Genomic DNA, 26971 nt, shown 5'->3' with positions numbered 1-26971 from the left:
GCACATGTGCTTCACTCCCCTCTCCCCCCACCGCGTGGCTAGTATCAGGGAAGATCCCTCTCAGCCAAACGCGAACAGCTCAGCATGAACGGGTCTTGCCCCACCGCGTGGCAAAGGCTTTGGGAGTACCTCCAGGAGAGCTTCATGGAGATGTTCCTGGAGGATTTCCGTTCCATCCCCAGACATGTTAACAGACTTTTCCAGTAGCTATACTGGCCACAAATGCATTCCAAGTCTTCAGGGCAAATTAATCATTAAACACGCTTGTTTTTAAATCCTGTATTGTATTTACAAAGGTACACTCACCAGAGGTGCTTTCTCCGGCTTCATGGTCCGGGAGCCCGCGTTGGGAGGGTATTGACTCTAGGGTCATGGACAGTTCCTGGCTACCGGGGAGAAGGGATTCTCTGCTTGCCTGCGGTGTGCTATCCTCAACCTCCTCCTCATCTACAAAATCCTCATCCCTGTTGCGTGAGACTCCCCCCTTGCAGGTGTCCACGGACAGTGGTGGGGTAGTGGTAGGGGGCCCTCCTAGACTTGCATGCAGCTCATCATAGAAGCGACATGTATGGGGCTCTGAGCCAGTGTGACCGTTTGCATCCTTTGTTTTTTGGTAGGCTTGCCTCAGCTCCTTAACTTTCACGTGGCACTGCTGTGTGACCCTGGTGTAGCCTCTGTCCATCACGCCCTTGGAGATTTTGGCAAATGTATTGGCATTTTATCTTTTGGAACGGAGTTCAGCCTGCATGGATTCTTCTCCCCATACAGCGATCAGATCCAGTACCTCCCGTTCGGTCCATGCTGGAGCTCTTTTGCTATTCTGGGACTGCATGGTCACCTGTGCTGATCAGCTTGCCACGCTGGCCAAACAGGAAATGAAATTCAAACGTTCCCGGGGCTTTTCCTGTCTACCTGGCCAGTGCATGTGAGTTGAGAGTGCTGTCCAGAGCGGTCACAATGGAGCACTCCGGGATAGGTCTTGGAGGCCAATACCATCCGTCCACATGACCCCAAATTCGACCCAGCGAGGTCGATTTTAGAGCTAATCCCCTCGCCGGGGAGGAGTACAGAAATGAATGTTAAGAGCCCTTTAAGTCAACAAAACAGGCTTGGTCATGTGGATGGGTGCAGGGTTAAATCGACCTAACGCTGCTAAATTCGACCTAAACTCGTAGTGTAGACCAGGGCTAAGTGTGATGGACTGGTTCACCATATACTGAACTCTCTGGTTCTTAGATCCTCATTTATGTGGGCTTTTCCTTCATTTTCTTGGATCAGTCCAACAAATGCATTGGAATGAAAGCTACAGACTTTTGCTTGAACAATGAGGCAGAACTGTGTGTGATACAGCAGTTATGGGTGTAGGAGGTATTCAAGTGCATGAGAGCTATTCACAGGCTCTTTAAGGACAGAACTAATTGAGAAATAATTGGGGGTTCTGGCTGGAAAAGTGCATCATGTCTTGGAACTGTTTCTGAATGGGAGACATGGTAAGGGACTATTTGGGGTTGATAACTGGTTCAACCTAGGGTCTGAGGCATAGGGAAGCAGCAGAGCTGCTTACCTTTTGGAAGGGCGACAGTAATGCTGAGAGCTCTGGTTTTGATGCATTTGGATTGAGATATACCTTGGTCTTTTCAGAGCTTCAGAATGGCAGATACTAAATGTCTGTGTGTTTTAGGGGTGTTAACTGTATGTTGGTAGTCAGCATCATCTGCTAGGTTGGTTAGGGTCAGCATAAGCTGACCTTGGAAGGGACTTGGATCAGCCAGACAACAACTAGAGGACTATGGGACATGTTTGTGAAGGGTAAGGGGTGGTAAGTTGTATCAGGTACTATGTCGAGGTAAAAGCAGCAGCCTGGAAAGAGTTAAGAGATTTCTGCCTATCACATGGCTGGAAAAGGAAGCTGGATCCAAAGGGGTACCAGGGGAGGGGTGTGTGGTGGCCACACACCCACACCCACACCCCAAGGTTCTTGGGATTCTAATCAGCATTTTTGGTTGGATAGTTTTATTTTGTTTGTACCTGTTGTTGTAAACAATAAATAATGAATGGGGCCCAGAGGTAAGGGCCTTTATAACAGACTTAAATCTGGAGTTTGCTTCGCTTCCTCAGCTGATGAAACAGCCTACAAGGGCAAAAAAGAGTTTTTGTAAAAGCCCAGAATTGTCTGCTGTTGCTGCCCGCTCCTGGCTTTTGTGGCTTGACGAGGTTCTCTCCCTCGCCCCACCTGGCCCCAAGGAAGCTCTGCCACTCGCAATGTGGGGCGAGCTGCAGCTTAATACTGGGCTGGAGTGGCGAAGGATGGAAAACCACCCATCCACTTGCCAGAGCATTCTTATTCCATTTTGTATCCATTGTCATGGAGGAGGTGAATTAATGTACCCTCCTCTGCCTGATAATTTCCCCTCAGCCCCAGGCTCAGGACCACTCAGTCCTGGCAAGTGGAATGCAGCAGAGTTTGCTGCTCATTAGGTGTAAAATATACAGTGGAAACCTGAAGGAGGTAAAGTCTGGAAATTGCTTCTGTGTGTTACAGGGCCTGTTGGATCTCAAGCTTTCTTAAAAGGGCCTTTTGAGGTTCTCGTACACCATCGTTTTCCTGTGGAACTGGCATAACCCAGTCCACCTGAAACCAGCTTGAATATGTGGTTATGTGGCTGCATGCACGTTCACCCACCTCTGAATATATTTGCCTTGCCTTCTACATTGGAACATCGTTTTACCACCATTTCCTTTTGTCTTCACAACATAGATAATCACACTGAGCACTAATATAAGACAGTGTTTTGTATCTGCCAAGTGCTGCAAATGTTGGTTAGTAGCCAGTGTTTGTTTTCGTTTCATTCTCTGCCAAACGGAAGAGGGTCTCCTATGATGTACTTCACTAAGTCAGACAGGCAAAGCTATGACAAAGGTGGCAATTCCTATGTTCCTTGTGGAGCTAGTGGAATTTGCTGTCTTTTATAGCTTTTTGGGTTGTGACTCTTGCTTCTGATAGGACCCTGAGAGGCAGCATGTGCTGTTTACTCCTAAAACTGGCTCTGCCGGGGGGTGTGATTCTGGCATTCTGACCAGTAGCTACACTCTGCCAAAGGAGACGTCTTTGAGAGCTCAGGGTTGAATGTTTACTGCCGATATCATAAACCACCAGGTGTAAGGGCCAAATTGGAGTAGAATTCTATAGGGGGTGGTCAAATGGGATGTAACCAGGAGTAATGAAATGTAACTGAGCAAAGGAAAACAGATTTGATAGTAGGAAAACTTTCTGTCAGTAAAATATAGCAGTATCTTTACACTGCAAAAAAAAAGAAAAAAAAGACCTGCAGTAGCAAGTCTCAGAGCCTGGGTCAGTTTACTTGGGCTTGTGCTATGGGGCTAAGCAATGCGATGTTTTGGCTCAGCTCTGCGACCTTCCCCCCCCTTGCTGTGTCTCAGAGCCCAGGCTCCGGCCGGAGCCCAGTCATGTGGGGATTGAAAACTCAACTGGACAATGCATAGGACAGTGTACCTTAGGGAGCAATCCTGCATTAGCCCTTGGGAAAGGGAATTGTGACCTTGACAGAGCTTTCCTATCTGTAATATGTGTGATTGAGACTAAAACCGCTTGAATTGCATCTTCTAGGAAGAGGAACCACATGTCTTCAGAGAGCAGCCCTCCATTTCCCAGTCCCCCGGCACAACTTAGCTGCCTTCAGCGTTCTTGTTGGGCAGAAGTACAGTACCCAGGCAGCTGAGAACAAGGAAGAGGAGCCCCTGCACACCATCATCAGCAATACAGAGAATGTGAAAGGTGAGCAGAGGCTGGGGATATCACGGGAAGGAAGTCTCTTGGGGTGCGTTGAAAACCCAGTGAAATGGCACTGCCTTGGCAAAACAGTGCCTAACTGGGAGGGCAGGAGCTTGGCGCTATCTCCCAAGGTACCTTCCCCACCTCTGGAGGGGGAGAGGTGCAGGTGTTTGTCATCCCATCAGTTAGAATGGCTTTTGGGATGGACTTTCGAGACTTGTGGAAGGAAGTTGTCATTGATGCTTCAATAACAGTAAATTCTTGGAGTCTCATGGTCAAGGACTGCTAGGTATCCTAGCAAAAATAAAATTACCAGAATGAACACAAGGCAAACATCCCTCTAGCAAAGTAGTAAATACAGAGTAAAGAATAAAACAGTAGGAACAGGTTCACCCCTGTACCCTCTCAATATCTCGCAGGAAGCATGAACCTGTTGAGAAATAAAACTACTTAAGAGTGAGATAGACGCACCTCTATAGTTGCAGTCTGGCAGAAGCCTGCAGTGTGCTCTGGTGCATGTAACTTTCGTGTGTGTAGGTAGGGGGTTCCAAAGGACCTGCCTCTTGCCTGCTGTTACATCTGTTGTTACATAGGTGAACTGTGTGTGCCCAGCTCATTGCTTTTGATGATGGAGATCTCTGATTAAAATCATGCTGTCATCCCTTTAGTTAGAACTAATTGCTTTGCCTGCCTCCAAGCAGAGCTGCTTTAAAACAAAGTCATGTGAGTTATCTGAACACAGAAATAGCATCTTAAACTCAATATTCCAAGGCCTTTTCCAAACACCTTGTATTTTTGAAGATCCAGGGCTATGAAACCCTTAAATGAACTTGGTCCCCCTGCACCCATCATCTTGCCCTCTGGGGTCAGAGAATCTGGGGTTTTGTCTGCAAGCCGCTGCAGACATGTGACAGGTCACGGGTAACTTTGACTGTGCTGCTAGTGTCTTAAGTGTGTCTAACATAGGAAATGCCAAAGATCGGGCCTTTTAAAAAGAGCCGGAAAGAGAGCCTATTGAGAGAAGCATTTTGTAAAGTGTTATTCTCTTTGAGCCCCTGTTGTCATTCAGAAAGATTAAGTATATTAATCAGCGGGGTGTGTGCAGTATCAAGGGTGCTTCAGCAGAGAGGTGCCAGATTAACACAATGGCTTCTTCTGTTTTACTTAGAGTATGCTTTTTATGTTGGGAACTTAGAGTGCTTGTTGAAAGCTCTTAGAGTGGGGTGTTTGCAGATAGCTCCTTTACATGTTGGAGCTCCCTTTCCCCACCAGCCTCTATTTGGTACAACAGCGAGGGCTCACATCTGGCAGCGTGTGGTGCTCTAAAAATTAGAGGGGGGAGGATTGGCTACGAAGCAGGGGAGGGCATTTTTAGAGATGAAGATTTGGGGATTGGATAGCTCCATGGATCAGGAATGGAGTGTAATTTTTCACCTCTAGGTCACTGATTCAGCTTCAGCCCAGACATGTAGTGACCTGAACTCACATAATATATCGTCTAATGGCCGTTCTGCAGTCTGTGTGTTGTCTCAGCCCTTGTCTAGGCTGATAGTGTGCCCACATGGCAAAAACCATTCTCACATTTCAAAATAAATAGCGCCTTTGTTGGCCGTTTCCATGGAGGCCATAGATGCCCATATCCCCTGCCACTCCTAGCCAGGGCCCTGAGAGGCTGAGGCACACTAGTGAGGCTGTGTGTGCCTTTCCTGTATGAGAGAACTGTGTGAAATGCCCTTGGGTGTGCGTGTGTGTGATTAATTCTAGGAGAAGCCTCCAAACATGAGTTCCAGGCAGAGACGAAGAAGCTGTTGGACATTGTTGCACGTTCCTTGTACTCGGAGAAGGAGGTGGGTCACCTGCTAATCATACCGATGCTGGTGAAGTTTCTGTTTGCAAAGCCGTGTGTGTGTATATATATATCTGTCTCTGTCTGTCTGTGGCAGGGCGAGACACTGCCCTTGCAGTGGAAATGCCTGCTTGACTTCCCAACAGAGTATGTTTTTAATTTCATATGTAAATACATCTAGATGACTCAGTAGGCCTGTTTTGGCTCTGGCAGTTGGCTGTGTTTTAGCACCAAGTTTAAACAGACCAGCCCCCACACCACTAAATGGAGAAATACAGTTGGCTCTGTGCTGCACTGCATGTAGCGTTCCAGCGGGATGGCGTTAATGGAGTCAAGGCAGTGCTGTGCTAGCCTGCTGCCTCACTGGAACTATCCCCTTCCTTTTACTGGCCACTTTTCTCCCTTGGCTTTTAGTGCAGCATTTTAAATGCAGGGATTGATAGAAGGCTGCCCTGTCCTCGCCGGCAGAGGTATGTCTTTGTGCCCTGGTCAGAATGGGGTGTGCTCTAGATTTTTGACTAAGGCCTTGCCTATACACACCATCCAGCCATGTTTGGGAAAGGAAGCTTCACTCTGGGACTTCTGACTCCATTGGAAAGGATGCACTCTGGGGTTCTGGCATCAGTATCACTCTGAAGACTAAAGTGCTAAAAACCCACATGTCCTTTCCATAGGAGCCAACGGTGCCAGCGTAAAGAATGCTGCCTCAAACCCCTCCTCTTCTGGTACCCCGTTTAGGGGCTGTGACATGGCCACACCTAGAGTGTTGCAGTCTGCGTGTCTGTCTCTCGACAAGTCCCTCTGTTGGGATGAAAACCTGTGTATGAGCCAGCAACGTGCCCTGAACGCTGTGGGGGTGCCACACAGCTGGCTGGGAGCGGTGCTGGCTAGACAGAGGCTGCAGTACATAACAATGTTCCTTCCCCAGGTGTTTATCCGGGAGCTGATCTCCAATGGCAGCGATGCACTGGAAAAGCTGCGTCATAAGCTGATGTCTGAAGGGAAGGTCTTACCAGAGATGGAGATTCACCTGCAGACAGACAGCGAGAAGGGAACCATCACCATCCAGGTATCTCCCTTTGCTGGCAAGAGGAACAGGAAGTCACTTTGCTGCACAGCTTATCCCAGCTGAAGCCCAGTAGAAGCTGAGCTGGAGTGTAACCCTCATCAGTCTCCACAGCCTCCCTGTGCCCCTGGCCCTTCACAGCTGGGTGTCTGCAGGGCTGGTCAATGCTCGACAGTGATGCTAGATTGAGTCTGTAACCCCAAGCTTTGATGAAAGGCCAGCAAGTTTGTGCCCCCCCCGCCCACCCATACCATGCCCCTGAGTGGCTGGGAGAGGGACACCACAAACCAGGGGAGGGTTGCCCTCACCTGCTCCAGCCCTTTCCTGGAAACAACCTGTGGCTTCTCCCATAGTGCCTGTTACCATGCTGGGACTAAAGCACTTTCCAGGTTCTGTGCATGTATCCCCACTAAAAGGCAGCCTCCCATGTGGGAGGAGGGCAGCCAGGTGCACAGCATGCTGCCGTACAGTGTGTGCATGCGGGGGTTTTCTTCACCGAGACTCTGCTCTTCTCTGGGTCTGAAACCTCATGTGCTGACAACAGGCAGAGCTCCCGTCCTAACTAGCTCTGCAGGAGGTGCTGGTGCGGTGAGGGCAACCCTCCCCTGGTTTGTTGTGTCCCTCTCCCAGCCACATTTGCTCTGTCAGGATGAGCAAGTCCCCTAACTCTGGTTTCCTGGTATTGAGCTATGAAATATTTCACCATAAAGCTGCACTTCAGGGATGACTAAAACTCTGGCAGGCAGATCTCTGGTGCCTTGTCTTTCAAATGTTCTTGCTTCCTGCTGCCCGAGTCAAGGTTGGCGTTTGAGGGGTACCTGCTGCTGGCAGAGGGGTCGTGGAATTTACTCGGTATCCAAATTTATGTGACATTTCTTTCTTATGCAGCATGCTCCAGAGGAAAGGGGGTGCATCTCTGACGTCATCTCTCTTGTGGCAGGGGGAGAATGCACTGTTCCTCTTGCAGAGGCAGAGAAAGGAGGACAGAGATGCTTTCACTTTTTCTAGGAGCAAAAGAGAGGCAGTTTTTAGGGTAGGGCGAACACTCCCAAGCTGTGGCCCGCAGAGCACTAGTTGGTCACGTGGAGCCCAATCTTCTCTCTGTTTCTAGTTGCTTCTGTTGTTGGCCGGGTTCTTCCTTTAAAAAAAAAAAAAAAAAAAAAATCTTGGAATGAGCGTAGATGCCTACACTGGGGTCACTGCTATATAATCGGAGAGGAAGCAGGAGCTTTCCTCATGGGCCAGAGTGACCAGTGAGTCTGGAGCTTTGAGGCACCGGCAGGACCTAGAGGAGTGCCAAGGGGACCAGGGGATGGGGTAGCTGGGCAGCACATTGAGGGGAGAAGGAGGACAAGGGACGGGAATGTGTAGGGAGAAGGGAGCAGAACAGAGGGGACAGGGAGATGAGATGAAGCCCAAAGGACACAGCATAAGTAATCTTTATCACAAAGGACAAAGCACTTATGTCTTCGGAGACTGTTAAAATATACTAGATACTTTCACTTTTCCATGTAAGGGCCTGCTGCAGTTGCCATAGGGATGATAAGTGATCATGAGTGGGAAGACTGGGGCTGGGCAATACAACGTGTGTGTTGTGTTCCACAGTAGGGAGTGTTTGAGAATCCCTGGATTAGTGAATCGTATTTGTTACTTTCTGAGTTTCACAGTGTTGTTATATTTCCTTGGCCATTGTCTAAGCAAGTGATTTTTTCATTAGAGACCTAGACACAGCTGTAATCCCAGCACTGGGATGCAGTTCCTGTCGAGCCCATATCTGCTCTTCCTGGGATTTGCAGGGCATGCTCTGGGTTTTGGACATGGCATTGGGTTCCCTCCCTGACCATTTTGGCTAATAGCCATTGATGGACCTGTCCTCCGTGAATTTATCTAATTATTTTTGAACCCAGTTATGCTTTTGGCCTTCACAACATCCCCTTGCAATGAGTTCCACGGGTTGACTCTAGGTTGTTTGAAGAAGTACTTCCTTATGTTTGTTTTAACCTGCTGCCTATTAATTTCATTGAGTGAAGTCTGATTCTTGTGTTATCTGAAAGGGTAAATAACACTTCCCTATTCACTTTCTCTATACCATGGAGAAAGACCTCTATCATATCCCCCCCTCGGTTGTCTCTTTTCTAAGCAGAACAGTCCCAGTCTTTTTAATCTCTCCTCATATGGCAACTATTCCTTACCTCTAATCATTTTGGTTGCCATTTTCTCCACTTATTCCAAGTCTAATATATGTTTTTGAGATGAGGTGACCAGAGCTGCATGTCGTATTCAAGGGTGTACCATGGATTTCCATAGTGGCGTTACGATATTTTCTGTCTTATTAGCTATACCTTTCTTTATGGTTCCTAACATTATTAACTTTTTTGACTGCTGTTTTTTTTGAGCAGATGTTTTCAGAGATACACCATGAGTTCAAGATGTCTTTGTTGAGTGGGGTCTAAATTAGCTGTTACCTTCATTTTGTATGCATAATTGGGATTGTGTTTTCCAATGTACGTTACTTTGCTCTTCTCAGTATTGAATTTCATCTACCATTTTGATCCCATCACCCAGTTTTGTGAGATCTCTCTGTAACTGTTCACAGTTAGCTTCGTATTTAACTATCTTGTCTGAAAATTTTGCCACCTCACTGTTTACCCCTTTTTCCAGCTCGTTTTTGAATATGTTGCACAGCACTGGTCCCAGTACAGATCCTTGGGGATCCTGTTGTTTACCCCTGTTCACTATGAAAACTGACAATTTATTCCTCCCCTCTTTTTCCTATTTTTTTAAGCAGTTACTGATCCATGAGAGGACCTTCCCTCTTATCTTGTGTCTGCCTACTTTGCTTAAGAGCCTTTGGTGAGGGACCTTGTCAGCGGCTTGTTGAAATCCAAGTATACCTTATATCAGGGGTCGGCAGCCTTTCAGAAGTGGTGTGCCAAATCTTCATTTATTCACTGTAATTTCAGGTTTCACGTGCCAGTAATACATTTTAACGTTTTTAGAAGGTCTCTCTCTATAAGTCTACATTATATAACTAAACTGTTGTTGTATGTAAAGTAAATAAGGTTTTAAAAATGTTTAAGAAGCTTCATTTAAAATTAAATTAAATGCAGATCTTATCAGTTTAGTGTGATACTTGCCCTTGCTTTTCCTTGCTGAGTTTTCCAATGTCTGGCTTGTATTTGGATACTTTAAGCTGCACACCGCCTTCTGAGTGATCAGTTGTTAACCAGCTCCGAGAGGGACAGAGGATAAATTTCATGTGTGAAAATGCCTGTTCACACAGGTACATGGATCCAAATGCTGAATGCATTGCAAATGCAATTTTTTTCAAACCGTTAAATTTCAGTGGCAGGGACGTCCAGCAGGTCAGAATAGAGGACCCATGATCTCTCTCGGTAGCTTCAAGTGCACTCCGCAGATCTACAAACTTTGATGCTCACAATTCTGAGCTTTTTAACTGAATGAGCTGCATTTCGAAATCAACACCCATCCACTGAAATACAGACCAACGAAAGTGACTTTAACTTTTCAGGTTTAATTAGAAAAGAAAGCATTGGGCCAAATTGCTGGAAATCTGTCAGAAATTTCTGATTTCAGTTCTTGCATGTACATTCCAATCTCATCGACACTGATAGCGCAACGTGTCGATAGCTCTTTTACGTGTTGGAAGTAGTGGAAAGTAGAACTTTGAATATCCCGAGCAAAAACTGCTAGTTTTACAACAAATGCCTTCCAGGCTTCATAAAGATCCAGACACATTTGCCCTGGAGACAGAGGTTGAGTTCGTTTAGGTGAGCAGCGATGTCAGTTATAAACATGAACTTAAACAGCCATTTGTCATCATCCAGTTGGGGCTAGTTTTGTCCTTTTTCTGACAAAAAGGCCTTGATTGCATCAAAACAGTTTACAAAGTGCACCAAAACCTTGCCACTACTTAGCCACCGAATGTTGTTGTGAAGGGGAATGTTGTTATAAGCACTGTCCATCTCTTCTAGCAGTGCTTGAAACTGTCTGTGAGTCAAAGCAGATGGAGCAACAAGGAAATTCACAATTCGCACCACTGTATTCATCACATTATTAAGTTCGGAATTAGAAATTTTAGAACACAGGTTTTCTTGATGGATGATACAGTGAAATTTGACTGTTGGGTGGCCAATTTGATCTTCAAGTAACTTTACAAATCCCTTCTGTTTTCTGACCATGGCAGGAGCACCATCTGTTGTCACACAAAATATTTTTCTGATGTCAACTCCTCGTTCTTCAGAATGGTTTATAAAACTTTCCACTATATCTTTCCCCTTTGTTGTGCCATGCAGGGGTTTTTGGCAACAAAGTTCCTCTTGGATTTCATCGGAAGCACAATATCTTGCAACAACTGTCAAACGTGGAAAGTCGTTTATATCCACGCTGTCATCAACTGCAATGCTAAACACTGCTGTGTCTTTTAATGCAGTCATCTGCTTTTCCTTAATGTTTTCTGCCATTTCGCTTATGCTTCTCTCAGCTGTTCTGTCAGACAGGCAATTCTTTTATTCTAGATATGATTGTATCTTTATTTGGTAAATCATTGAACAAAATCTCTGAACTGCTGAGAAAAACTTTTTATATGTTCCCCCTCTGTAAATGGCTTTCAGTTTTTTGCAATGCACTGTGCAATCTTGTAACTTTCTTCTGTAGCTTGATTTTTACTCACACTTAAGCTTTTAAAAACACTGCTTTGCTTCTCATTTCCTGCTACTGCCTTTTTGATCGATTCAGTCTTGTCTGCTTCATCAAGAAAGGTTTTCTCGTGCTTCGTTTCAAAATGTCACCGAACACTTGATGTGCGATAAACAACACTTTCACAACAGAAAGCACAAACAGCACAGTCCTTCTTTTGAATAAATCCAGATGTGTCTGTCCAAGAAGGCTGAAATGTACGGACATCTAACTTTGCTTTCTTAGGAGCTGCCATTTTTTCAAATGTTCCCCTCAACTGTCAGTGGGGGGAAAAATGGCGACATAGGGCACGCACAAGGTCAAACGCAGACATGGTCTGATATAAGCAGCAAACCAGGACCAGGAACAACTTTTAAAGTGGTGGTGCTGAGCTGCGCCCCCTCTTGCCCCTGTCTGCACCCCTCACTGCCTCAGGCTGGGGCCAGCTGCAGAGCGCTGTGCCGAGGCCAGGAGCAGAGCCCCGGGCTTGCTGCTGGTACCTCAGGCCTGCAGCAGGCTGAGCGGGGCCAGAGGCCCGGACCCCAGCTGGCAGGGGGCTGGAACCCCAGACTGGCAGTGAGGTAAGCGGGGGCTGGCAGCTGGTATCCCAGGCCTGCAGCGGGCTGAGCAGGGCCGGCGGCCGGAATCCCAGACTGGCAGCGGGCTGAGTGGCTCAACTCTCTGCCAGTCTGGGGTTCTGGCCTCCAGCTCCTGCCAGCTGGGGTCCTGGCTGCCGGCCCCACTCAGCCCCGCAGCCGGCCTGCTATTCTATCCGATGGCTCCTGCCAGCCGGGGTCCCAGCCTCCAACCCCGCTCAGCCCGCTGCCAGCCTGGGGTTCTGTTCATCCAGGCAGGCAGCAGGCTGAGCAGGGCCGAAGGCTGGGACCCCGGGACCCACAACCCCTCATCCCCAGCCCCATCCCAGAACCCACAGCCCCAGCCAGAGCCCTCCCCCTTCCCCCCACCCCAACCCCCAATTTCATGAGCATTCATGGCCCACCATACAATTTCCATACCCAGATGTGGCCCTTGGGCCAAAAAGTTTGCCCACCCCCTGGGTTAGGCCTTGAGCATGTGGGAAAGACCCACCAGGGAGACACCTGGGAAAGAATTATCTGTAGTAACTCAGAGCCCTCCCTATCTAGTGTCCCATCTCTGCATTTTCATATATGAGTTCCTTCAGCACTCCTGGATGAATACCATCTGGTCCTGATGACTTATTACTGTTTAATTTATCAATTTGTTCCAAAACCACCTCTAACGACACCTCAATCTGGGACAGTACCTCAGATTTGTCACCTAAAAAGAATGACTTAGGTGTGGGAATTTCCTGACATCCTCTGCAGTGAAGACCAATGCAGAGAATTCATTTAGCTTCTCTGTAACAGTGTTTTCTTCTTTGAGTGCTCCTTTAGCACCTTAGTTGTCCAGTGGCCCCACTGATTGATTGTTTAGCAGGCTTTCAGCTTCTGATGTACTTAAAAAATAAATCTGCTGTTAGTTTTTGTGTCTTTTGCTATTGGTCTTCAAATTCTCTTTTGGCCTGCCTGATTATACTTTTACACTTGCCACAGTTTATGCTCCTTTCTATTTTCCTCAGTAGGATTTGACCTCCACTTTTTAGAAAATGTCTTTTTGTCTCTAACTGCCTATTTTACTCTGTTGTTTAGCCATGGTCACATTTTTTTGATCCTCTTACTACTTTTGTTTATGGGAGGTATACATATAATTTGAGCCTTTATTATGGTGTTTTTTAAAATTTTCCATGAAGCTTACAGGCATTTCACTCGTGACTGTTCCTTTTGATTTCTGTTTAACTAGCCTCCTCATTTTTGTTTAGTTCCCCTTTTTGAAGTTAAATGCTACTGTGGTGGGTTTCTTTGGTATTTTCCCTCCTGCAAGGATGTTAAATTTAATTACATGATTGTTGCTGTTACTGAGCGGTTCAGCTATATTTGTCTCTTAGACCAGAACCTGTGCTTCACGTAGGACTAAATCCAGAATGGCTCCAAGAAGTAGTCATTAATGGTATCTTGAAATTTTATCTCTGCATCACACCTTGAGGTAACATGTTCCCAAGCAATATGGGGATACTTGAAATCCCCCATTATTATTGAGTTTTCTGATTTTGTGGCCTCTCTAATCAACCTGAGTATTTCACAATCACTGTCAACATCCCAGTGAGGCGGTTGATAATATATTCTTATTGCTATATTCTATATTATTTGAGCATGGAATTTATGTCCATAGAGATTCTATGGTACAGTTGGATTCATTTAAAATTTTCACTGTATGCTTCCTTTCACATATAGTGTCACTCTCCCTCCACTGTGACCTACATGGCCATTCTTATATACTTGGTACCTGATATTACCATGTCCCATGGATTATCATCATTCCACCAAGTTTTTGTGATGTCTGTTATATAAATATCCTCATTTAATACCAGGCACTGAAGTTCAGCCATCTAGTATTTAGACTTCTTCCATTTTTATGCAAGCACTTACAAATGTTGGGTTTTTGTTTTTTGTTTTGAGGGGATGGGTTATTGCCCTAAATTTAGGGAATATTAGGTATATCTGGTTCTTAGGCTTCCTCTCTAAACTCCCTCGCAAAACTCCCCTGTTTTCTGCTCCTGTTCACTCGCTCTTCTGGTCGCTTACGAGCTGGCTTTTTAAACCCCTCTTCTCCTTCAGTTAGCCCCAGCCTCTTGTCAAGATATCCTAAAGGGATTAGGGGTCTAAGGATGGCAAAGTGGAGCCTCGTTAGGAAGCTCTCAGCCTTGCCTCGCAGGCCAGTTGGCTCAGCACATAAACTTAAATAAAGCAGGCACAAGGTAAGCAAGCACACAACAACAAACAGACAGCAGTGTTACTCCAACGGTCACATAAAGTCACTCCTCCACCTAGAGAGCTCCCAGATCCGCGTTTGCTGTTCCTGTTCTCTTGCCATCTATTAGTAACTGCACTGGGAAGGCAGAATCCCACAGATGGCAGGAGGCTGGGAGCAAGGGTGAAGGAGTTGGGGACGCAGGTTGTGCTCTTGTGAATTCTCCTAGTTGAGGGTAAGGGCCCAGGCAGGCACATGCGCATCCTGCAGATGAATGCATGGCTGTATAGATGGTGTTGACAGGAAGGCTTCAGCTTCCTCCACCATGGAATGCTGTTCCAGGAAGAAGTCTGCTGGGAATAGATGGTGTCCACTTCACCAAGAAGGGAAAGAGAATTGTCTCGCACCATCTTGCCAACCTAGTGAGGAAGGCTTTAAATTAGTTTCAAAGGGGGGAGGTGACAAAAGCACACAGGGAAGCATTAAAAAAAAGGAATGTTAGCAGAGGGGTAGAAGTTGTTACGGAGACATGGAAAATTACAAAAGGTCATAGGAGCAACGAGGGAAATCAGTGGGGGAATCAGCTAAACATCTTAGATGTCTATATACAGATCCAAAGAGTATGGGGAATGAGCAGTAAGAACTGGATGTATTAGTACATAAGCTAAACTATGACTTAATTGGTGTCATAGAGACATGATGAGAAGTCTCATGTCTGGAATATTGATATAGAGGGATATAGCTTGTTCAGAAAGGATAAAAAGGGAGATGGGTTGCATAATACATCAAGGTTCTGAGGTCCAGAAGGAGGTGAGAGGCAAACTAGTTGAAAGTCTCCAGGTAGGGGTCTACTGTTGACCCCCAAATCAGGAAGAGAAGGTGGATGAGGCATTTCCAGAACAAATAGCTGAAATATCCAAAACACAAAGCCTGGTAGCAATGGGGGACTTGAACTACCCAAGCATCTGTTGGAAAAGTAATACAGTAACTCCTCACTTAATGTAGTCCTGGTTAACATTGCTTCATTGTTACGTCTCTGATCAGTTAGAGAACATGCTTGTTTAAAGTTGCACAATGCTCCCTTATAACATTGTTTGGCTGCCTCCTGCTTTGTCCGCTGCTTGCAGAAAGAGCAGCCTGTTGGAGCTAGTTGGTGGGGGCTTGAAACCAGGGTGGGCTGGCAGCCCCCCCATCATCTCCCCTAAATTCCCTGTGCGGCAGGCTGTCAAGTGCTGGGCAGTTCAGGTGTCGCTCCCCCCCACTGCCGTGTGCTGCTCCTGCCCTCTGCCTTAGAGCTGCTCCCGGGAGCCTCCTGCTTGTTGTGCAGGGGCTGTGGGGGAAAAGGGGTGCTGATGTCAGGGTGTCCCCCTCCCCCCACTCCTGTACCCCATCTCCACAGAGCGGGGGGAACACACAGGGCTCAGGATGGAGGAAGCTTGCTGGCAGTAGCTGCTATCTCAACTTGCTGATCTACTTAAAAAGGCAGTGTACTGAGAGTGGGGTCAGCGTACTTAAAGGGGCAATGTGTGTGTCTCTCACACACACGAACATACACACACACACACACGATGTTTGTCTCTCTCTCTCTCACACACACACACACACACACACACACACACACACACATGGTCTGTGTGTGTCTCTCTCACACACGCACACATGCACAGCCCGGCACTTTGGAAAGTGGAAGGAGTAGTGTGCTCCAGTGGGGTAGCGTGGGTTCATCATTATGTTCAGTTTCTGCAGGGAATGTTTGCAGCCACTGCCATGTGTCTTTTGTGTCTTCTCCCTCCGTTAGTGCTGCCTTGTAGAATGTGAGCATACATTAACAATGTGTTAACCCTTGAGGGCTCAGCCGAGCGTTAGCTCATCATTTAGCAGTAAGGCATTCACTGGGAAATATACCACCCTCTAACTCCACCGCCTCAACCAAGCTTCACAATCATCATTGCTGTGTACAGTATTAAATTGTTTGTTTAAAACTTATACTCTGTGTGTGTGTGTAATGTCTTTTGTCTGGCGAAAAACATTTCCCTGGAACCTAACCACCCCGATTTACATTAATTCTTATGGGGAAATTGGATTAGCTTAACATCGTTTTGTCTAAAGTAGCATTTTTCAGGAACATAATTACAACATTAAGCAAAGAGTTACTGTACAGTAAAACACAAAATTTTCCAGTAAGTTCTTGGAATGTACCGAGGACAGTTTTTTGTTTCAGACAGTGGAGGAAGTAACCACAGGACAGCCATTTTAGACTTCATTCTGATCAGCAGAAAGGAATTGGTAGTGAAGGTGAAAGGCAATTTGAAGGAAGGTGTAAGTCCTCTGCTTAGCGGGGCAGGAGAACTAATAACTGATAACATCAAAAGAAGTCTGAGGAATTTAATTCTATTTTGCTTCAGTCTTCAGTAAAAAGGTTAATGGTGACCAGATACTCAACACAATTAATATTAACAACAAGGAGGAAGGACCACAAGCCAAAATAGGGAAAGAACAGGATAAAGAATATTAAAATGTACTCAAGTCAGCAGGACTTGATGAAATTCATCGTAGGGTACTTAAGGAACGAGCTGGAGCAGTCTGAGGACCATTAGTGATTATCCTGGAGAACTCATGGAAGACGAGAGAGGTCCCAGAGGATTGGCGAAAGGCGAACATAGTGCTATTTTCAAAAAGAGAACAAAGAGGACCCAGGGAATTATAGAACAGTCAACATAAAGTCAATACCTGGAAAAATACTGGAATAAATTACTAAAAAATCAATTTGTAAGCACCTGAAGGTTACTAGGGTTATAGGATCGAGCCAGCATGGATTTGTCAAGAACAAATCTTTCCAAACCAACCTGATTTCCTTCCTTGAGAGGGTTACTGGCGTAGTGGATGGGGGGAGTAGTAGACATGATATCTTGATTTTAATAGAACTTCTGACACAGTCCCACGTGACATTCTCATAAGCAAACTAGAGAAATGTGGTCTAGATGAAATTGCCATAAGATTGATGCACAACTGGTTGAAGGGACATACTCAAAGAATAGTTATCAATAATTTGCTGTCAAACTGGGAGGGCGTAATCTATAGTGGAGTCCCACAGGAGTCAGTCCTGGGTCCTGAACTGTTCAATATTTTCAACAGTGACTTGGATAATGAAGTGGAGATTATGCTTATAAACTTTGCAGATGGAAGTTGTTGCAGGCACGTTGGAGGACAGGATTATAATTTAAAATGACCGTGACAATTTAGAGCTTTGGTCTGAACTCAACAAGATGAAATTCAATGAAGTTAAGTGTTAAATACTTCACTTAGGAAGGACAAATCAAATCATAACTACAAAATGGAGAATAACTGACTAGGTGGTAGTACTGCTGCAAAGGATCCTGGGTGTTCACAAATTGAATATGAATTAAGAATGTGATGCAGTTGTGGAAAAGGCTAATATCATTCTGGGGTGTCGGATGTAAGACATGGGAGTATAATTGTCCCACTCTACTCGACTTGTAGAAACCCCAATCCCCCACCCCATTGTGCTAGGCTCTCTTCCTCTCCTAGAAGTCAAGTCTGTCCTAAAGACCCACTTCTGTGAGGCCTCCAAATGGAATAATTGTGGAAAGGGGGAATAAAAACAGTTAACTAAAGCAGTTCCTTTGTCTGGGTCTCCTAGCGCGTCCTTCCTGTCCTATGGATTGTGCGCTCTTTGTTGCAGGGACAGGATGGACCTGAGGCTAGTATTCTGAACAGGAGTGAGCACCTTGTTAGCTCTAACAGTTAAGAAACACATGCAGAAATCTTCCAGGTGAAGTCCAGGTTACAGGTGTGTAACAGTGGCTGGAGGGTGTGTTACCGTTCAAAAGCATTACTGCTTCTCACAAACAAGTTAGAGACCCAAGGAGTATAAAAATATATAAAATAATAACACACAGTCTGCAGAAGGTGGTTTGGGAGCTTCTGGGCTCTGTCGCATAATACAAGAACAAGGGAACATTCAATGACATTTAAAAGGTGGGAGATTCAAGACTGATAAAAAGAAATACTTTTTCACACAATGTGTAGATAGACTGTAGAACTCACTGGCACAAGAAGGTGTTGAGGCCAAGAACTTAGTAAGATTCAGAATTGTTATTGTTAATGATGCCAAAAAGAGTATTGGGAAGGAAATAAAACATCAGGCTACAGGGCTTAAGCCAATCTCTAAATATTAGGATGAGACCTTCCTGGGAGGAAATCACCTCACATCTTCCCACTGCAGCATCTCTTGCACCTTCCTCTGAAGCATCAGACACAGGTCACTGCTGGAGGCGGGACACAGGACTAGATGGACCACAGGTCTAATCTATCCTGGCAATGCCTGTGTTCCTGTGGATTTCAGTTACTCTCCTTAAGCAAAGAACCCAAACTAGCTTAAGTCTGACCCCAATGAGAGAACTCAGAAAGTGAGCCTTCCTGCTGCTGTACCTCATTGATCCCTAACAAATAGCTTCATTTTGGCGGTGGCCACAAAAACTAGATTCAAAAAGATACAAAAACTGTATTTTGTGAATACAGACTAACACGGCTGCTACTCTAAAAACTAGATTGTTGTAATTCTGTAGTGGTTGGGTTGCTTTACAGTCAAGCATAGTACACATACAAGAATTTTACAAAGTCCTGATTAGCAAGCTTTTAGCAAATTGGCTCTTAGCACAGAGCAAGCTGAAGGCATTCATTTATTTCTCTTCATTAAGGGGTTCAAGGTCCTGAGTCATGGAGAAGGTACTTAGCACCTCATGGTGCTAACCCCAAGATTCCACATGCCAGCCAGTTATCCAAGTTACAAGACATACATGCCCAGATCACAAAGTTAGGGCTTGTCTACATACTCTCTGGAGGTGATTTCTGGAGGTGTTTGTCAGAAGCTGGGAATGGGCCACATGGGAAGGATCATTTGATGATTGCCTGTTCTGTTCATTCCCTCTGAAGCTTCTGGCATTAGTCACTGTTGGCAGACAGGATACTGGGCTAGATGGACCTTTGGTCTGACCCAGTATGGCCGTTCTTATGTTCTAAAGCAGTGGTTCTCAAACTTTTGTACAGGTGACCCCTTTCACACAGCAAGCCTCTGACCCCCCCTCCCCTTATAAATTAAAAAACACATTTTTTATATTTAACACTCTTATAAATGCTGGAGGCGAAGCAGGATTTGTGGGTGGATGCTGATGGGCCATGTAATATTGCAACCCCGTGAGGGGTTGTAATCCCTAGTTAGAGAACCCCTGTTCTAAAGTGTGCTAACATGTTGTGTAATAACTAGTCCATATAGACTAGTGGTTCTCAACTGGGGGTCTGTGGAGCAGTGCAGGGCTAAAGCCGGCAGCCCCCTCCATCCCAGCCGGGAGAGGCATGGGTCTAAAGGCAGCGCCCATCCCCCCATCAAGCCCCCAAAGCCGGGAGCAGTGTGGTGCTGAAGCCGGCAAACCTCCCTGCCCCCCGCAAGCCAGGAGCAGCAGGGGGCTGAAGCTGGGAGCCCCTGCCCCCCCTGCCCCGAAGCTGGGAGCAGCACTGGGAGCCCCCACCCCTGCTGGGCCCTGGCATTTTTATAGCATGTTAAGGGGGGTCCTCAGCAAGAAAAAGGTTGAGAACCCCTGCTATAGACCATGCTGGTGCATGTTAAAGGTTCCCGAGTGCGCTTCTATGTTAAAGCACACTGGGGAACCATTAGTGCGCACCAGCAGGGTCTACATGGACCAATTAATATACAACAATTTAGCACACTTTAGAAATCACCCCTTCCCTTCCCCTCCTGTTCCCCCCCCACCCCCCATGTAGCACATTACCCCATGGGTAGAAAAGCCCTTAGAACAAAGGTCAGTGTGGTGACAGATCATCTCACGTTGTATCAGAGGCATCTCTGTATGAAAAAGGATTATGAAACCAATGAGCCATGGAGTAGTTTTTCTATGCTCTTCAAAAAGTAAGGTGGCAGAGTGGCATCTCTTCAGAAAAAGACTTATGTTTAGTTAGTTATGTGGATGTTTAGTTGGAGAAGTGCAACCGTAATTCTGAAATTCTTGTGTGTCTAAGGGATTGTCTACCTGGGGACACTCATGAGAGTTAATCTGAATTAATTTTTAAAGTGGATTAGTTAAACTGCATTAAATTTCTTTGTGGACACTCTTATTCAGAATTAAAGTAGAAGTGAATCTAAACTAATTGATTTCTAAGAGAAATCAAACTAAATCCATTTTAAGAGTGTCCACACAGGGGTTTATGAGATTTAATAAATGCACTTTAAATTCGCACTTTTTGTTAATTTGGATTAATTTACTTGAGTGTACCCATGTGGACAAGCCGTAACATGCTTGAAAGGTAATGTAGACTGAAACCTCTATGATGTGCCTGCACCTTTGATGTCACTGTAAATATTTTTATGGGGGAATTTCCTTAGCTTTTTACATAGTCCTAATGTGGAATTGGGGTATGCAGGAGGGGAGCCACACTAATGTACACTGATAAGATCCTTAGCCAGGGAGCCCATCTCTGAGTCTTGGGCAATGTCACAGGTGCTCCATCTGGGATATGAATCAGCCCCTGGTGAGCTGTATGTTAATAACTTCTGTAATTAACCTTCAATCAATGAAATGTTGGTGCTATGCTTTAGATCTGAGATAGGGGAATACTATGAACTACTTCTGTTTCTTTTCTGCATTGTGGTTTGTCATCTTTGCTACAAAGTTGCAGAAAAACATTAGCTCTCCTGAACTCTGGAGAACACATCTCTCAATTAATAGTGTCCAATTCACTTCCCATTCTGTAGAAAAATTTTACCTTTGCACCCAATGTAACCTACCAATTTTGAGGATGGTATCACTTTTCTTGTGGATTTCAGAGTGGGGTCTGAAACTGCAGCTAAGTGTCCCTTATAAACCCAATTTGAACAATGGAGTGACTGCTCTCTTTCTAATAATGTTGGATGCAGCAGGGTTAGAAAGTGTTTTTAAAATGTTCTTAATTCTGTGGTCATGCAGTCGCCTCTGGCTAAGACTCTCCTAGAAATGCACACCGCTGACTGACTTCACTGTAAGCTGCTGGGTGATGAGAATAGAAACTCCAGTGGTTCCTGTCTTTGGTTTTACTGGAGCCTGTGTTGTTGGCTCTTAGCCCTTTCTGCCCCCCCTCCACATTCCTGGGAGTTTTATTTACTTTCCAAACCTGTAGAGGGCCTGCTTTGCATAAGTATGACTGGTCTTTGCTGCAGGACATCATTCCCTAGAGTGCTGCTCATTGATTAGAGAGCTAGCTGGCTGGCTGGCTGGGAGCAGTGCCATCTGGTGACAAAAGAGCTGCAGCTGTCAGAGAGCCTGTGCACTGAAAGAGAGAAGTTTGTAAGCTGATCACATTTATCTCGGCCAGTCCAGGTATTTTCCTGCTATATGGCACATCATTTTGCTGGGATTCTTGGCCAGCCACGTACAAGTACTGTTCCCATTTCCCTATAGCACAGACGTGGGCAAACTATGGCCTGTGGGCCACATCTGGCCCGGCACTTGAGCTCCCGGCCATGGAGGCTAGCCTCCGGCCCCTCCCCTGTTGTCCCCCCTCCCCTGCAGCTACGCCGCTGCATGGGCAGTGCTCTGGGCGGCAGGGCAGCGCGGTAGCGTGTCTGTCTCTCGCCGAGCAGCGCAGCTGCCAGACATGCTGCTCTGAGCACCATGGTAAGGGAGCAGGGGGTCCTGGGGGGTTGGATAAGGGTCAGGGGGTCCTGGGGGGCAGTCAGGGGACAGGGAGCAGAGGGCGGTTGGATGGAGCGGAGGTTCTGGTGGGGGGGGCGGTCAGGGGACGAGGAACAGGGGCAGGTTGGGTAAGCGTGGGAGTCCCAGGGGGCCTGTCGGGGTGGGGGTACGGATAGGGGTGGGGCAGTCAGGGGAGGGGGGCTGGGTAGGGTCCTGGGGAGCAGGGGTGTGGATAGGGGTTGGGGCAGTCAGGGGACAGGGAGCAGGGGGGGTTGGATAGGGGTGGGGTCCCAGGGGAGCGGTTAGGGTCAGGGGGTCTCAGGAGGGGGTGGTCAGGAGACAAGGAGTGGGGAGGTTGGATGGGTCAGGGATTCTGAGGGGGGTAGTTGGGGCAGGAAGTGGGAGGGGTCGGATAGGGGGCGGGGGCCAGGCTGTTTGGGGAGGCACAGCCTTCCCTATTTGGCCCTCCTTACAGTTTTGCAACCCCGATGTGGCCCTCACCAAAAAGTTTGCCCACCCCTGCTATAGCAGCTGAGTTCAGAGCTGTTTTGGGAGCAGTCAGTTTGAACTGTAAGCTGTCTTCACTGCAGTTGTGTTTCATTCCATTCAAACCAGTCTCCAGAAATTTTCCTTAAGCATTTTGCAGTAAGTTTGGCAGAGGTTCGATAATGGCCAATTACATTCAGAAAGCAGGGATTTATTTTTTAAGGTATAGGAATTTTGGAATGATGTGCTATGCTATAAATAGGAGTGGATCAGAGGAGCTCAGAGCTCTGTTCAGGGGTCTGGAATGAACAAAACCTGAACCAGATGCTGAAAACTTTTCTTTCTGGCCTGGGGGCAGGGACGTTCTTGTCAGATTCCTGAGGTTTTGCCATTCACTGTTTGTTTTTTCTGGCTGTACAAACCCTGCTATTGAGACCCTACCTGGCATCCAATTCACTTCACATCTTTAAGGTGACTGATTGGGCTGCCATCTTTAATCACATGAAAGGCGTCACTTTTCTGTGTCAAAAGGGGGAGCTGTGTGGACACAGAGGAAACACCTCACCAATTACCAAGACATAAACTTGAACCAATGTCTTGCATGCACTTGAAGATATTTTGATCATCCATTGGAAATAAACACTGATCTAAAAAAAATAATTGTGCATTGTCGGCATTAATTATGACATTTTGTTTTGCTAGTTAAGAAGAAGCCTACATGGTGAGGAAATAGTTAGGTGGGGGGGGGGTAAGTAGCAGACACCAAAGGGGCTGGATTTCAGTGAGATCCCTGCTCGTGCTGTTCAGTTCCACTCAGATTCATTCTTTTGACATTTGGGGGCTTGGACCTGAACTCTAGACAAGATGTGCTCAGAGCATGTGAAATCAGACCCTGTTCTGCTTCTGATTTTGCAAGGCATGTAGTGATTTGTGCTCGGTGATGGTAGATGACTCAAACCCCTCCTTTGGACAAAAACCTCATTTTACTGTGGCACTAAATCTAGTTACACATCATGTGCCATCGTGCATAATCAGAGGGACTCAGAGACATCTGTTGGAGTGACTTCACTTAACCCTTTGTAATGCAGCTGGTGATGCTGTGCTGTGGAAAGCTTGCATTTGAAAAGTGACACCAAGCCCATTTTCTCACCGTTCTGATGTGATTAGCTTGCACTTCGTTTCTGTGGAAGGTCTGAAGGGAACCGAGTTCAAATGCAGCAACTTAAAAGGGAAACCCAATGTGGGAAGGGTTCAGGGAAGCTCTTGCAAAGCAGGAAGTAAGAACTGGTGTATTTGCAGTGGATCGGACCCCTATGTTATGGTTTCACAGTGGATTGGACCCCTATGTTATGGGTTGGCCATTTCTGAGTTGTGATTTTTGCCATACTGCCACAGAATTGTCCGAAGGAGCGGCAGGGAAAACTAAAGCTGAATCAAAGCAAACCCATTCTTACTGCTAATGTCCAGGGATCTCCTGTCTGAGAGATGGACATCAAGGATGGCAAGGAGTGAGTTATTTATTGTGATAAATGGGAATGTAAATTCAGACTGAAATGGATGAAAATAACTAACAATAGACCAACAAACTTCATTCTACCAGATGCCAGTGTTCAAAGTCTGGGCTACATGTCAGGTAACAGTCAGTGTAATAGCCAATTCCTGGACCACCCAACACAAATGGCAGCCTCTGTGTGGGAAGCCAGGATGAGAGTGCTCTGACACACATTCATACCCAGTTCTCCAGCCTGGATGCCAGTGTACGAACAGCATACTTGGCTGTCGAGTTTTGCAGAGGGTAGCATTGGGCTAGTGAAGGTGACAGAGAATAAAGAAGAGCTGGTTCATGGTAACACCCACAATGAGGATGGATGGTCTTGTGGTCAAGGTACTGAACTGGCTGGCTGAGGCTTGGGGGATCTGGGTTCAGTTCACTGCCCTGCCATAGACTCCCTGCGGCACCTTGGGAATTAGCCTTCCTTTCTCCCACACTTGGTCTGATCTCTTTAGGGACAGGGACTGTTCTTCGCTAAGTGTCTGTACAGCACCTACCATAGTGGGGCCCTCTTGGTCGGGGCCAGTAGGCACTGCTGTGATAAAAATATTCTATTATGAGGGTATAGAAGTCAGTTGGTTTCTTAGTGCTTTTTTGTGTCTACTCTGCATTCTGCTAACATTTGGTTTGAAGCCACTGGGCAGTCATTTCTGCACCTTAGAACTGTGCATTTTCCTGATTCCCATGTCCTGGCCTGGGGAAGGGGAACCATCCACTGTGGGGAAAAATCCACTCTTGCAATTTTTTAGCTAAATGTCCCCGATGGTAGTGGTGTCTGATTTTTGGGAATTTACTGGGATGCTCTATGTCCTTTCTGCTGCGGAAATGCACGTGCCCTGGTACATCAGGTTCTATCGTTGTATTCCCTGCAGGATACTGGCATTGGAATGACCCAGGAGGAGCTTGTTTCTAATCTTGGCACCATTGCTCGATCTGGCTCGAAGGTAAGAGAGATACCTCCTTCATGTTGTGTCCTCATCGCCATTTTCATTCCCCTGAGGCTCCTCGATCCTGCATCTCCTTAGGCCCTATCGTGAAGGGGACCCCTGTTGGGAGGTGAAACCAGCCCAAGGCTCCATTGTCATTCCTGACCCATGAAGTGTGTGGTCATTGGTACTAGGACAACACTAAAGAACCATTTTCCTCTCGTTGGGGAAGCAGGGTCCCATTAGCTGGGGGATCCCTTATGTGTCCTCTGTTCTGTAGATCCAGGCTCTTTATATAGACATGGTGCATTTGGCTGTGCCGCTTTGTAAAAGCAAACTTCTTTCCCCCAAAGCATCGTGATCCAGATCCATAAGCTCTCTACCTTCATGTTCTCTAAGTGCTGTCTGGGCCGCAAGTTGCAGCACAGTTACTGGTGGGCCAGGGGTGGACACAGCTGTTCGCTGGTGCATATATTTGCCCGGTTTTTCCATCTCTGAAATCCCTATTCATTTCCTGCAACTGAGCAATCACACCCCATTCTCTTTCTTCTCTCCCACCCGTTGCAGCAGGCACTGCCCTAGGCAACGCTTTTCTGTTCCAAAGCTGCAGTCACTGCTCCTCCCTTACTATGTCGCTCTGTAGGAGCAAGTCACTGGAGCTGCTTCTACTTGTGCTGTCCTCAGGAGGGTGAGCTCAGCCCCCCAGAGTGCTGATTGCTGCAAAGCAGTTGAAGGGGAGGAGTCCCCTTGGAGAGGAATGTTCTGGGGTGCCTGGCTCACACTGAGCAAACAGCAACAGGCTGAGTCAGGGAGTGTGGGGAGAGCAGCTGTGGGGGTTTGGGAGGAGGCTGCAGCCTCCCAGCTGTAGCCGAGGGTCAGTGGACCTGCAGTCCAGTATACCTGCTACTCGTTGTCCCTACAGGCATTTCTGGATGCGCTGCAGAGCCAGGCGGAGGCCAGTAATAAGATCATTGGCCAGTTTGGAGTGGGCTTCTACTCTGCCTTCATGGTGGCTAATAAAGTGGAGGTGTACTCGCAATCTGCAGAGTCCGGGAGCCCTGGCTACCACTGGTCTTCAGATGGGTAAGAGTCTGCAAAACTGGAATTATTGGAGGCCAATGTATTAGAGAGAACGAGCGAGTGTTGTGACGTTGTCTGTAGCTCCACCTGGGTGGGGATTGGAAGCTGTGCAGGGAAGCGCAAGGTGAGGTAGGGCACTGGTCTTTTGCAGCTAGACACCTCCGTTAAAATCCTGCTTAGGTTACAAGTGAAAGTCTTCATTACAAAACCACCCCCCCATGTAACTCAGCAGCCTGGCTGTGCTGGCACAGAGCTTGGGTTTGAATAGCCAAGGCTGCTATAAGGCAAGAGAATGGTGCATTAGGAGAGCTGTGTGGTGCCCTTCACTGCAGCCTCACTGCTACGGGCTTGTTAAACAAGAAAACCACACGTGAATTCAGTCCTGCTAAGTGTGCCAGATTGACAGCCCTAGAGACTGACTGCAGTCTGCCCACAGAGCAGGCATGGCACAGACAGTACAAGCTTTCTCCTCTCCACCCCACCAATGGGCCTCAGTCCTGCCTTGAAGGGATACTGCAGGGGTGAGAAGGAAATCCAATCTCTCTGGAGTAGTCTTTTTGCTGAGAATGCCAACAAGCAGACCTGTTGTGGTATGGGTTATAACATGGGCAGATGTCTTCTGTGAGCTAGACTTCCATATAGATCACCCACTCATTTAACACAGGCCACAGAATGTCCATCAGATGGCAGAAGCTTTGAGTTACTGCAGACTTGGACCAGAGCCCTAGATGTGAAAATCTCCACCTCCTATTAAAAGCCCGTGGGAAGAAAGAATTTGCCGAGTTTATAAATCCCTGAAAACGGTTTTACAGTTGAAACTTCGGATCCTGTTGTGTTCCAGATAATAATCCGCTTTATTGTGCTAAATGTTATAGTCCTCCTGCTTGTAACCTGTCAGGATCACTGAAGGATCACCTGCCATTCCTGCACCTTTCACAAAGTGTGTTTTCTACCCTTGAATTGGTGCTGCTCCCTGGAACATTTGACCC

The 26971-nt window shown here is 46.6% G+C and overlaps 1 protein-coding gene across 1 annotated transcript in view; it reads left to right on the top strand.

The window, feature by feature from the left end:
- TRAP1 (TNF receptor associated protein 1) overlaps window positions 1-26971 on the top strand; it is a 79097-nt gene that overhangs the window by 17456 nt on the left and 34670 nt on the right. Inside the window, exons 2-6 of the mRNA XM_074965682.1 lie at window positions 3629-3796; window positions 5558-5640; window positions 6568-6708; window positions 24849-24920; window positions 25825-25985. Of these exons, the coding sequence (XP_074821783.1) occupies window positions 3629-3796; window positions 5558-5640; window positions 6568-6708; window positions 24849-24920; window positions 25825-25985 (625 nt within the window). The remainder of the gene's footprint in view (window positions 1-3628; window positions 3797-5557; window positions 5641-6567; window positions 6709-24848; window positions 24921-25824; window positions 25986-26971) is intronic.

This window comes from Natator depressus, chromosome 10 (genome assembly GCF_965152275.1).
Source record: "Natator depressus isolate rNatDep1 chromosome 10, rNatDep2.hap1, whole genome shotgun sequence".
NCBI lineage: Eukaryota > Metazoa > Chordata > Testudines > Cheloniidae > Natator > Natator depressus.
This window is presented reverse-complemented; position numbering and strand designations above follow the sequence as displayed.